This window comes from Musca vetustissima, unplaced genomic scaffold (genome assembly GCF_032173495.1).
Source record: "Musca vetustissima isolate MV318-11 ecotype Yass unplaced genomic scaffold, APGP_CSIRO_Mvet_v1 utg82064, whole genome shotgun sequence".
Classification (NCBI taxonomy): Eukaryota; Metazoa; Arthropoda; class Insecta; order Diptera; family Muscidae; genus Musca; species Musca vetustissima.
Window position 1 is genome coordinate 80,390 of NW_026876430.1, and position 14,585 is coordinate 94,974.

General features: G+C 34.8%; 1 protein-coding gene across 1 annotated transcript; it reads right to left on the reverse strand.

Moving 5' to 3' along the window:
- Positions 1 to 9,358: 9,358 nt before the first annotated feature.
- On the reverse strand, positions 9,359 to 14,008 carry LOC133320988 (coatomer subunit beta). The gene is made up of 9 exons (XM_061530092.1): positions 13,673 to 14,008; positions 11,457 to 12,742; positions 11,258 to 11,387; positions 10,672 to 11,197; positions 10,447 to 10,608; positions 10,198 to 10,334; positions 9,991 to 10,127; positions 9,534 to 9,639; positions 9,359 to 9,459 (listed from the first exon to the last, which is right to left on the reverse strand). Exons 1-9 carry the CDS (start codon positions 13,988 to 13,990, stop codon positions 9,394 to 9,396), a joined length of 2,868 nt encoding a protein of 955 aa, XP_061386076.1. The 5' UTR covers positions 13,991 to 14,008; the 3' UTR covers positions 9,359 to 9,393.
- Between the last annotated feature and the right edge of the window lie 577 nt (positions 14,009 to 14,585).

The following is a 14,585-nucleotide window of genomic DNA, read 5'->3' on the forward strand; positions in this document are numbered from 1 at the left end:
CTGTCAATCAATGGCAAATGCATTACCCACTCACATGTTAATATATTTCAAAATTTACATTTAAATACTGTTTGGTGTTCCTACGCTGGATTTATGTTACGATTTAAAAAAAAGAAATCAGGATCAGTGGCCAGTTGGAATTTCAAAATTCAAATCATCTCTGTGTGCAAAATAGTTCTTATTGCAGCTGCTGGCCACTGCACAAGATTAGATTAGATGACTCTTGTGCGTGTGACAGCGGCTATTGTGAGATACTAAAGTCAACGCAAGTCAAGTCATCGAAGAACTGAAATATGTTCCCGAGTTCTATCAAAAAAAACTTATTATTGTCTACAGTGAAGATTGATTGTCATAAATTCATTAAATCATTAAAATACTCTAAAAAAATTCGATCATGATGAAACACAAATATTTTATGAAGGATATCCGGCTGCTGGGGAAATCAGAAAGGATATGGAATTTTCATATATTTTTTCTCAATTTAAAACAAAATACGGCTAAATTAGATTAGAAGTTTCATTTGGGTATTATTTACCATCAGCCATATATAATATAGACCTCGAATCGATAAAAAAAATACCCTATCAATTTTAAACTCCAAGTGTCCTTGTAATGTTCATACTTTTGTATTGCTGATTGGAGCTCACAAAATGTTTCATTAAAATATCCCAACCAAACTTAGACCTAGATACTATGGATACCTCAGATACATCCTTTTTTCTAAAGAACAAAATCTCTAGACCCTCAGGTCATTATTATAGAGAGAATTCGATAGCCTGATATATTCCTCTATAATTTATGACATTCTTCTGCAACGTACTGACAAAAAAGGATAACATTACCGATAAACGTAGACCAAGATCTAAGAGAAGGTGCAAGACCCATGACCCATTCGAGGCCTTTCCCACAAAATTGAAAATTTTTTAGGAGTAAGTAAAAATGTCGTTATGTTCCGTCGAATTTGTATACCCATAACCATGACATTGCTATTCATTATACCTAAACTGATCGGGACTTTAATATGGAGGTTGTCATGCAAATAGCTGCCGCAGGATACAAAATACCAAACTACAGACAATTAGGTTGGGAAACCTAAATTTGGAAAAGGCTACACTAAACAGTGAACCAATGTTGATAATTTTTTTTAGAAAAATTTGCCAGTTAAATGAGAACCCAAAATATCAAATTATTGTAATATCCGATTAAAAACGTTCCCAAAATCATGAAAATACCCAATAATAGGACAAAAGGGGGACAATCCTGAAACATGGACCAATACTGATAATATTTTTTATGGGAACATTTTCTACCCAATTAAAACCCAAAATATCAAATTTCCGCCAAGGTTGGTTATAATAAACCTTTGATAGATATCGACTATAATAAATATTCCGAACTCTGTCCGTATCTCAACAAAAATAAATATACAATATCATGAGAATCAAATTGGTCTTAGATAAAGACCGAAGATGGTACCAAGTTTAAAAAGAAATCAATTTGACATGATAGGAAAAGGGAAGGCCTAGGTCTGAATGTTGCTACCATGCCTAGATCAAGTGCAAACATGGACCATATTGAAAATAAAAATTATTTTAAGCAAGTTAGGTATCCGACTGGATACATACATTAGTATTTATAAATCTCGATAAGGTCTTAATATGGACCAACTTGACTACATTTTTGACTAAATATTTTTCTTTTTTTAAAAATGAATATTTTTCAAGGAATCTAATAAGCGTGGATTTTTTAAACAATACTTTTTCAAAGACCCGTTATGAAGATTTTTTTCAAGGGCCCTAATAAGCGTGCGTTTTTTAAAGAATATTTTTTCTAGGACCCTTTTTCCAAAATATTTTTTTTTTATTTTTTTTTAAATCCAAAAAAGAGAATTTTTTAAAGAAAAAACCTTTGATTTTTGAAAGACAATTCTTTCGAGAAATCAAATAATTAAGGATTTTTGAAGAATAATTTTTAGGGACTAGCGTAATTTTTTAAGACTCCATTTTTCAGTACACAATTAAGCCTAGAATTTTTTTAAGCTCTCAGAGTCGCTAAAGTGGAACCTGACTCAGAACCTCAATATGTTACCGCATTCTCAAAAATCATTTTTTGGCAATATTCGCGCAAAATACATCATTTATTCTACCATAAACCCAGACGTTTTCACCTAATTCTGCCAGGTTGTGTTCCCGTTAGGCTTGGAATGTTAAGTTGGATTATTGTAAAAGAATAAAGAAGAACGGCGGCCAAATTCAAGTTTGACTCTCATATTTCTTTATAAATTGACATTTCATACAAAGCCAGTCTTGTGACAGAACATCTATTCTATAAGCCGAGCTTAAAAAATATTCCAGGCGCATCGGTCTTGTGTGCAGCTCTTCCAATTTGAAACACCATGTTCCGAAATGTTGTCATCCATTTGAAGGCCACGAATCCGATGGCCATTGCGTGAGCCATCAGTTGGCTCGCTTTTATATGTCATTTGAGCAAGGGCAACCCCCTTCATTCTCACAACATGACCTAGCCAACGTAGTCGCTGCAGCTCGATATGACTAACTATGTCGATGTCCGAGAATAGATGGTACAAAAAATCATGGTTCATTCTAAGGCGATATTCACCGTCGACGCAGATTGGCCTATAAATCATTCGGAGAATTGTTGTTTCAAACATTCCAAGAGCTGCCTCATCTGTTTGCGCAAGTACCCATGCTTCAGATCCATACAACAGCACGGGTAGTATCAGCGTCTTGTAGAGTGTGTGTTTGATCTGGCGATAGGTGGGCTTGTTTTTGAATTGCTTACCATAGTATCATCTGTTGGCCAACACTATTCTTCTCCGGATTTCAAAGCTGATGTTATTCGTTTTTTATGGCGGTACCGAGGTATATAAATCGCTCACTATCTCGAAACTGTTGTTTTTAAGTTCCACAGTTGGTCCGAGTCTACTGGACATCTTGCACGTTGATACCATCAGCTTTGTCTTGTGGCAATTTACTGCCAGACCCACTTTGGCAGACTTCTTCCCAATTCGTTCAAAGCTGGTTATGGTTATAAGCTTTTTTGTATTGTGAACATATAACGAAACAATGTTAGTCCATGTTTCGAAATAGCCCCCATAGTTTTAGATATTTTGAATGCACACACACCACATTTTGATGGATATGGATATAGAATTCAACCGTACGATTTTTTACATGTATCGTATATTCAGCATTGGCGCCCAACAGAGAAAGAATTCAACCTTCCGACTTTTATACTTGTTTCGTATATTCACAGTTGGCGCCCAACGAAATCTTAAATTGTTTTCCAAATCAAAAACTATTGGTGAAGCAAAGGAAATAAAAAATTAATATTTCCACGTCCTTGTATAATTATTTGCATTATATTTACCTCATTTGCCCTGTGTTACATATTAGTAAAAATCCACCCCGTGCTAATAAAACGCTAGTACCCAATTAAACGTCCCTTAAAGAGTTTGCAACAAAACCATTTACCACAAACTATTGAATAGTAATTTTTTATGTAGGCATTGAAATCCTGCCACACAAAATATCAAAAAAAATAACACACTCTATATATACGAAGGCAGTTCGGAAAGTTCTTAGCCTAGTACAAAAAGCGCGGTATAAACAGAAAAAAGTGTTTTAAGTGTTTTGGATGGATGGTATGATGTGTGTGGGTGGATATTTTAGTGTAGGGCAAAGCGGGATTTTTTTTAACTAAAAATGGTATTCACAATTGATGACAATTCGGTTTGTAGATCTTATAGTTGGGAAATAATGTGATTTGATTGCTAAAGTTTGGGGCTGATTTAAAGATTTGGGCAGTGGATTGCTACATACGAGGCCAGTTCGGAAAGTTCTTAGCCTAGTAAAAAAGGCGCGGTATAAACAGAAAAAAAGTTAAGTGTTTTGGGAACTTTCATATCTGTTATGAACACGATCTGACAACTCCTTCTTATAGAAACAGGTGTTCAAAAAAGACGCATCCGCATTTTTTTTTACAATGAAAGGTCGCATTTCTAATTTTTTTATTGTAAAAAACTGCGGATGAGTCTTTTTTGAACACCAAAAAACTTATTTTTTTCTGTATATACCGCGCCTTTTTTACTAGGCTAAGAACTTTCCGAACTGGCCTCGTATGTAGCAATCCACTGCACAAATCTTTAAATCAGCCCCAAACCGTTTCAATAAAATTACATTATTTCCGAATTCTATGATCTACAAACCGAATTGTTATCAATGGTGAATACAATTTTTAGTTAAAAAAAATCCCGCTTTACCCTACACCCAAATATCCACACACATCATACCACCCAATGTTAAGTTTGTGCCAGTGTGCGTTCGCTTTTTTATAAGCCGATTACACACAACAACAACAGCAGCACTGCAAACTACTTAAAAATTATGCTGTTTTAAATTACACCCTCAGCAAGAAGACCACTTTAAAGGTTTCTTCTTTGGTTCCAGTTAGACACACTTACAAATTCCACATATGTATATTTAAATTCGAAATAGAAGCCTACAACCTGCATGCTAAGTTTTAAAAACAAATAAAAAAACAAAGAAGCCAAAATAGCACAAAATCAGCTGAAATCGACATACATACAGACAGACACAAACACCCAGCACAAATGTCCATCATGTTAAGTTCACACCAATTACGATTGACTTCTTCTGTATCAATATCGGAAGACAGTATTTCCTGTACAACTAATTTACAAATCGATTTTAATCAAATTCACAACAACACTATTCACGGGACAAATTTCATTCATAATAATTCCAAAATTATTAAGAAAAAATTGTTTTTTTAGGAATTTTCGTATCTATCTCAACATCAGAAAACATTAGGCATGTTCGTATACTAAAAACAGGATTAACGTGACGTAATCCTGGAATAGACGTTTAAAATTGTGTGGATACCGGGTTAACCCTTTCTTTATGAGAATTTATTTGGCTTATATGCAAATGAATTTGCAATTGAAACACATTGAGTTAACGAAACCCGGTTAAATATAAACGTACTATAATACCATGAAAATACTATTAACGGGTCGAGATCTTCATATAGGTGGCGTGTCAAAATTTTCTTTACTTTTTGCGCAGTTCTTCCAATTTAAAAGACCATGGTCGCCAATGTTGTCATCCACTTGATTTTTCCATCTAACTCTTGACTTTCCCCTTCTGCCTTTTGAGTCAGTGCAGCTCGATACATCTGACTATGTCGATGCCCGAAAATAGATAGTACAGCTCGTGGCGCATTCGACTAATATATTCACCGTCGACGCAGATCGGATCATAAATATTCCGGAGAATTTTTCTCTCAAACACTCCATGTGCTGCCTTATCTGCATGCGCAAGTACCTATGCTTCAGATCCATACAACAGCACTGTAGAATAGATAGTATCCAGGCCATGAAAAATATTCTTTAAAAAATCCACGCCTGTTATAGTCTTTGTAGAGTGTGGTCTGGCGAGAGGTGGTCTTGTTTCTGAGTTGCTTACGTAGACCATAGTAGCATCTGTTTCCAGCAGGATGTTAAAAATATCACACGACAAACTGTCACCTTGTCTGAATTCTCGTTCGTTATTAAAGGGCTCCGAGAGGTGTTTTCCGACTTTAGTTTTTTTTCGTCTTTACTTTTCCTCCAACTAATCCACTTCCTATTTAGTATAGGAGGTAAAGGACCATATATCATGCATAGACAATGTCTGGAAAATCTTAAAAAAAAACGAGTTCAGCTTCACTAAGTTGATATCTGTGACTTAATAGGTTATCCGTATACGAAGAATTTCATCTAATATATCGTGCTAGTTTAGCGAAGGCTTAACGAATCGCCATTTCATGGCTTTAAACACCTCTGAACGGATAGGGCTGTCGAATGCAGATGTATAGCCATAGAATAGGTGAAATGTGGCGTCAAAACATGGGCCTATATTTGATATTTTCTGCCATTATGCTTTTCGCCCTACCAAAAACCCGATCTCTATTGCGACATAGGGACATTGGTAAATCTGGTGCAACGTATGCAAACAGACAAATTTCTATTTAAAATGATACCGGTCAAATACCCAGCAAGCGGAAGTCAGCTGTTTATGTTTTCGTAATGGAAGCCAATTCAAAATAATGGATTTTGACAGCAAACTTGAGAGGCAGCTGATATCCAGCTGTTCTTGCTGAATGACCTTATAAACATTAAAAAAGACAATTGATCCGTTCCTGTACTGCAATAAACTAAAAATTTTTACTATTTATTCCGTTATCATAAAGAAAATGTGTTATTGCAGTAAAAAGTAGTAGATTCTTGCAGTACGGGAACATACCAAATCTGAATTGCCAATTTCTGTTAAAAAGTAAAAAATAAATTGTTTGAATATTAATTAGTTTTCTATTCTTTTCTAGCATGCTGTGGTCTGGGTCCGGAACGACAAGCCTAACTTCTTATATTGCTGATGCTTCACCTCAACGAACGCCCAACATCAGTTGGAAATTAACAAGCTTCATATATATGGATGCGAAAATTGTGACCGGAAATGTTAGCGCGAAATATCAATTGAGATTATTTATCTCACTTCCCAAGATTTTTAATATATTTTTGTTCTGCCTTTATTAGATTTTATAATTTTATATGTGTGTGTTAAAAAAAATTAAGAATGCCTATCCAAGTACTTATTACAGCTGCTGACCACTGCACAAGATTAGATTTGATGACTCTTGTGCGTGTGACAATGGCTATTGTGAGTTACTAATAACAACGATTTAAAAAAGTGAGTGACTAAAACGTATTCATATTTTAAATTAAAATCAGTAAGGAATGTTCAAAAGTCAGACGGGACCGACTATATGATACCCTCACTCACTTCACTTCAAGCGATGCTCATATCGTATCGTGCAAATAGAACAGGATCTACGGTACACCATTTAAAGAACATGGGACTAAAGTAAATATGTGAGCTATATTTAAATCTGAGCCGATTTTAAACTTAACGAAAAAAAATCTAGACTAAATTCAATATTCGATGCTAAATTTCGTTAATATATAATAGAACAAATACAACCTCCCCTATTTCAACAAAACATCGCGGATGTCAACATGTAGAAACTTCAATACGCTATGCAAAATTTTGTCTCAATCGGACAAACATTGGCAGTATGGTGCTCAATTTACATAAAATCGGACGAAACTATATATTGGAGCTATATCTACATCTGAATCGATTTCAACAAAACTTCGCATACATCAATCAGGGCCTAAATAAGTACTCTGTGCAAAATGTTGTCTAAATCGGACCAATATTGGGAGCTTGGTGCTCCATTTACAAAACAAAACTATATATGGGTGCTACATCTAAATGTTAGCCGATTTCAACCAAACTTCATGGACGTCAACCTGTTGTTATTTCAATACGCTATGCAAAATTTTGTCTCAATTGGACAAACATTGGCAATATATGGAAAATATATCTAAATCTGGACCGATTTCAACAAAACATCGCATTCATCAATCAGGACCTAATTAAGTAATCTGTGCAAATTTTCTCAAAATGATGATGCAGTGTGATGATCCACTTACATAAAATCGGACGAAACTATATCTAGCAGTTATATCTAAAACTAATCCGATTACAATAAAACTTCGCATACATCAATCAGGGCCTAATTAAGTACCCTGGGCCAAATTTTGTCTCAATCGGACCAATATTGGGAGTTTGGTGCACCATTTACTTAAAATCGGACAAAACTATATAAATCTGAACCGATTTTCAATAGGGTTCGTTCTTGGGCCAAATAAGTGACCTGTGTCAAATTTCATTCAATTCGGATCGTAAATGAGACCTGTACTATGCTCACAAAAATACATGAACGGACATAGGGACATGCATAAATCGACTCTGAAAGTGATTCTATCCATATACTCAAAAGGAACCATGGGTCTATCTTGATCCCTTTTTGCCGATTACAAACATTTACACAAAGGCATGATACGAAATAATTGTTGTATTTACCTGAATCAAGCAGCATCTGTCAGCATTGGTTGTACTTGGTGTCACTACACACTTTGTATATGAAGTATTTATCCGACAAGTTCCAGATGAACACATATTTTAATTTATTTTTATTAGAATTTCACAAGAAAATTAAGCAAACACTGCAAAGCATAACTATTTACTAACTAAACAACAACAACGTTATTTATAAACAAACCACTGATAATCAGCTGACCATCATCACATCGATATTCATCATACCGATATCGATAACACATTGGCATATTTACACTGTTCTACCTTTTTGCATTTATGAGTAACAAAAGAACACTATTATCGACATCACCTGAATCATTACAAGGGGCAACGAGGTACAACGAGCAGAACGTATCGTTTCTAAGAGAATTGTATAAAATATAGAAATTTAATATTGAATGAATGAATTTAACGATTAAATATTTACAATATAAATTTAATGATGTACAAATTTGAATTTATAACTAGCCAAATATAGTATAGAATGAATACAATACTCTTATAAATTGGCATTATAAAAAGAATTATATTAATAAAATTTGAATTTATAACGCCTTATAAATATGTATTATGATTTCATAATCTATTAGTAAATTTTTGGTTACATTAATAAAGCAAAATCCACTGTTTAAAAATGCTCAAAATACTGATTATACCCCACACAAAAAATCGCCCCAAAATTAAGCACCTTATCGGACCGCAATACAGAAATTATAGAAGCTGCTGGAGCAAGATAGTGATGTGAAGAATGAAACCCGTGCATGTCGCTCAAGAATAAGCATGCCTGTTTTGATAAAATCGGTCAATATTTAGAAGACTTTTGTGTGAAAAATGACAAAATTTTTTTCCATAGCATATATATTTACCATAAATAAAGCAAAATCTACGGTTTAAAAATGTTCAAAATACTGTTGATGATTTTAAAATACTTTCGATTTGTATGTCGAAAATATTTTTTGTCATCTATAGACCACAAATCAACCCACGGTAAAAATCTTGACAATAATAACATTTTCGTTTTGTATTTATAAATAAAATCCTGTTTAATGGTTTTAAAATACTTTTGATTTGTACGTTGAAAATATTTTTTGTCAATTTATAAAAACTACAATAACATTATCGTTTTAATGTATTTAGGTAAATATTTTGTATTTTTTTTTATATGTAAACCATTATAGTCGTATTACTTTATGTATTTTTTATATATTTATTTTCTGATAAATTTTAATATTTTCTTGTTGTTGTAACATATATAAATCATGAAAAGAGTAAAATACTTATAATTAATGCACAGAGAAAAAAAATAAATCATATTTTTGCTGTTGTTGGTTGACAATTTGGAATGAACTGTGACCCGCTCTACATTTTATGAGGCTTGTACACATAATTTTTGAGATGAACTGATTTTATCGCCCAAACTCAATGCCATGCCCTGCAGAGAAACAAAAGTAAATTGAATTCAAAAAATTTAAAAAGAAAAAAAGTTCATGAAATGATTCTACTTACTTGACTCTTGGCACGTATTCTAATGTGGCCGGTAACCTTGGAATCTGGATCATCGACAGGTTTTTCAATACTTAAATTGGCCAAAGCATTTTCACCGAAAATTGATCTAGAAGTAAGAGAGATTATGTTAAATTATAAAATAATAATACAATAAATAAATAAAAAATATAAATAAAAAGAGACAATTCTTTTTTCTTTTAATATGGTATGTATGATTTTAATATTAATATAAGCATAAGCATCCACAAAATTTACTTGGGATTATGTCCCCTAAAATTTAATTTTTAATAAACTAGTTTGTTGTCTTAATGGGGATAAACAGGAGTTGCTGGTATTTGAAGCATTTATTCCATCATTGTTGAAGAATTCTCTTGAACGTCGGGTGCAATTTCACTTTCCCGTGATTGACCAAGTTCACCACCGATAATAAATATTTCTAATATACATTTCAACTTACTTGGCATAAATATTTGCAGCCATAAAACCACACTGTCCGGATAAGGCTTTTTCTGGTGTCAAACACTTCATGTTAGTGCTCTTAAGCAAATGTTTGAGATATTCATGTAAATCGGTGAATGTGGTATTAACTGTGACCTAGAAAAATAAAAAAGTTGCATATTAATTGTAAAGCATAAAGATAGTCAATTGTCAAGAGACATTTTACCTTATTTTCCCATTCAAAATCTTGCCACATTTGACGGAATTCAGTGTCGGTGCATGTAGCGGGGATAATATAATCCATAATATCAATGTGAATGGTATTGAGGACGACAACATTGGTGTTAATTGATGTATCATAAACTGGAAAAATAAAACCAATATTTTGTAAGCTAATTTTCAAGTATTGATAAATATATAGTATAGAAAATGTCGATAATGATCATCTTTCGTTATTACCACACAAAAGTCTTACCAATATTTCCAAAAATAATGCCATTCTCTGTTGAAGATACTTTAACATTGGCCTTGATATTGCAGAAATCGTGTGGAGCCAAAACAACGGGATGTGGACGTTCTACCAATTTCAAATCACCCAATGTGGCCAATTCCAAGGTGCAATTTTGCAAAGTGTCATCTGGAAAGAAAATAACATACGGCATTCACAAAATACTACATCATGTCGCTCCATTCAACTTACTTGTCTGATTAACAATCAATACATCCAAAACAATATCATATTGATTGACATTAACGTAGGCCTCAGCATAGACTGGATCTGAGAAACCAGTCAATTGTGTCACCTTATTCAATTTATTATTGGGCGATGTAATATCGCTCAAATTGGTCGATTTTGTACCGGCCAAAGCTTGATTCAAACTAGACTCAAATACATTTTCGCCCAATTGGTTTTCACGACCATTCGATAGCTGTGAGAATAGTACAGGATCATCGGGTTGTACCTTAGCAGCGGCTTTTTGTTTCTCTTTGAGCACACGTTGATCTTCTTCGGCTTGGGCATCCAACATTTTTCCCAAAGCTTCACGGCAATAACGTTTGAAGACTTCAACGGCTTCTTCGGTGCGTTCGCTAAGGGTGCGCAAACAAATGAAAATACGGTCGGTATCATCGTTGGTGATGGGCTTAGATGGGAAGCCGGATTTGCCCAAATGCAAGATGGAGCTCATAATCAGCATGACACGTGTGGTCAAACGATTTTGGGAACGCTAAGACAAAATATCAATTAATCAAAAATTCGGTACAAATAATTCAAGTTCTTGACTTACCACATCCTGCTCCAAATCGGCATAACGTAACACCAACTTGGTAAGGGTGGCCGAAAGGGCGGCTCCAATAAAGAAATCACCATCCATTAGATATTGACGCAATGGTGGACGTTTTTCCTTTTTGGCAACTCTAACAATTCAAAAAAAAAAAGATTTAAAACATTGGCGAATTTCATTTGTTTTCCTCATTCCAACTTACGGTGCCAAACTGAAAGCACTTTGGGTGGCATAAGTACCATCCGAAGTAACCTTGGAGTTTGTTGTTTGTGGTGTAGGTGCCTGTTGGGCAGCTGACATTTCCTCCTCTGTTTGTTCGCCAGCCAAACGACGTTGCTCAGCCTCAACCATGGGAATTTCACCCAAGGTTTGAGTAATAACATCTATGACTTCCAAAATTTGGCTCTTATCATCAACATATTCTCCCAAAATCCACACAGCAGCACGATGAATTTTCGACGATTTAATTTGTGGGAAAGCCTCAATCAAATGCCCAATTATAAGTCCTCTCAAGGCAGGGAATTTCTGTATAGCCTCACGAATGAAAATCAAAACATCAGCAGCGGCCAATTCATTTGTATCGGAAAGGAATTCAACCAATACGGGAATAACACTGGCAGCCACATCGGGGAATTTAATGGAACAGGAGTGCAAGGTACGCACCAACAACTGGCGATATTTGCCGGTGTCTTCATGTTCGACATTGTGTGTTTTTGAGACTTCCTTCTTCAAAACCAACACCATTTCATTGATATTGCGAGACGATACCAAATCCATGGCCAAGGCCAAAGTTTTGCGACGCACTTCAATATCTGGGGCAGCCAAAACACGCAGTATGTCCATAACCAAGTCTTGCATTACTTTCTCCATATTTTCATTATCTTTCATGGCAATCAAGCGATCCAAAACAATCAATTTGACATTGTTGTCGCTTTCCTTGACAATCAATTCAATATAACAACCAGCCGCCGCCTTAATGGCTGTGGGGGCGGACGAAAGGGTTATCAAGGTGCCGGCAGCCTCATAACGCACCGCATTCGATGAAGAGTTCAACAAATTGTAAATGCAACGAATGAAACGTGTTCTTTCGGCGGGATTTGCATGACACACCTTGTAAATCAACTCCACGATGACCAATTGCAAAATGTCACCGAAATTGTTCACCTGGTCGATGCAGGAAGCCAAATAGTTCAGAGCTCTCTCTTGGTCAGCATGCAACAACATAAGGAAAGCATTACGTTTGCAGGACATATCCTGTTGGGTGTCTAAGAAATTGGCAATTAGCTCCGGTCCATCGGGTACCAACCAATCGAAGTTTTTATAAATGGTGAAAATGGCAAGGACAGCATTGCGGCGAACATAGGAATGGCGATGTTCCAAACAAGCACGAATGGATGGCATTAAAGGTTCCAACAGTTCGGGTTCCTTTAGCTTACACAGGAAACGTAATGTGGAACCACGTAGGAATTCATTGGGGTGTTGAAGATCCTGGAAGGGGAAAGGTAGAACAGAAATTGTGTGATGAGCATATTTGAAATATTTGGGTTTATATTTAAAAACATTGATTTTGAATAGGAGTAAATATTTTGGTATTCAAAGAAAGCTTATATTTTTGAGAATTATTTCTGAAGCAAGTTAGGTATGCGGTTAATAAGGAAAATGGCGCTCTGAGGATAACATCGTTTTCATGAAATAACTTCACTAAATCTATTTTTGACATCTAAAATATACCCTGGGCTATTAGCATTGACCTTATCTTTCTATGGGTCTAATTGACAATTCTGATCATGCCCATTCATTTAAAGGAACTTAAAATGCTATTGTTGGACGACATTGTTGAACTTTATTCTTAAGATAACGAAGTATCGAATTACAGATCGGTAAAATTGAGGTCAGTAATTTCAACTCAACATACCAAAAGAAAGCGGGACTTTTTAAAATATAGTTGTAAATTACAGACCGAAAAAATTCCACTTTGACTGTCAACATACCCGCAATACCAAATGATTGATTTCGGTTGGAAAATGCGAATGAAGCATTAAAAATTGCGTTATATGGGAGTCTGTAATAAAAAAAAAACAGGCCCATACATCCCACTTCCAATACCAAAAGTGCTAGTAGAAGATACGCAAAATTTCACAACTCTATACTATATATTTAGAGCTCTGTCTAGATCTCAACAGACAAACGGATATAGTTAATAAAAGTTATTTTATTAAACGTCCCAAATACACAAAACCATACCGTTTAAATTTCTGATGATGACGATATGTCATCACAATATGTCGAGATAAGAACTGTGTTGTTTTAACACACAAAACATGCCAGCATACATTCAATCCCTACCCCACCCCGAAAATTCCTCTAAAATTCAAAATACAGATGACAACTTCTTTCCCCTCGAAATTCTCAACTTACCTTCCTATAGGCATCGCAGACTAAAATCATTTCTTGTAATAGTTTTCCATCCGGCGATGTCTTCGGCACAATTTCCCAAAAGATAAGCAGCAACTTCTTAATTGTATGATTTTGTACGGGCAAAACAAAACGAATTATGGTCATGATCAGACCGGATAAACGTTCACCGTTCAACAGAAGTTGAATAACTTTTTTCAGCGTGTCAATTTTAACATTTGTATCGCCCTTCTCGAGGTCCTGTTTCAGCTGCATTTCATTGGGCACCTCCAAATCGGGCGAATTTATAATGGTGTAACAGGGCACAGTTGATTGAGACATGTCGGATTCGGTTTATTTTTTGAGCTACTCGGTAAATTATATAAATTTCACAATATATGGAGATTGCGGATGCGAAATAATATTAGAAAATACTTAAATTCTATAAAAATTATTGACAAAAACTGATTTTTCCTAGACTTTTAGTTCCACAAGTATTTTTTTTACAATTGACGTGTCAGACAGCGAGAAAGGGTTCTATAGACTGATTTCGGGCAAATCGATGATAGAGTTGTGTTGTTCCGCAACGAATTAGTTCAATGGTATCAATTCCATGAGTGGAACAATTGGAACTAAAACCAGTTCTTTCGTACATCTAGTTCATTAAGTTCAACACACAAAAACACATGTGTTTAAAAAACTGTTATATTTACACGATTTTTTGAGGAAAACTACAAATTGTTGTATTTTTAGTAAAATATTGTTTAAAAACTGAAATTATCATCTTTGAATATGACCTAATAAACTATAGAATAAAATCAGAAACAAGCTATGTCGATTAAGCCAACTTTGAAATTTTGCTCTGACATGATGTTTGATATTGCAAATCACTCGATATTTTAAGGTTTGAGGTGCATTACCCAACCCGAAAGGGCCG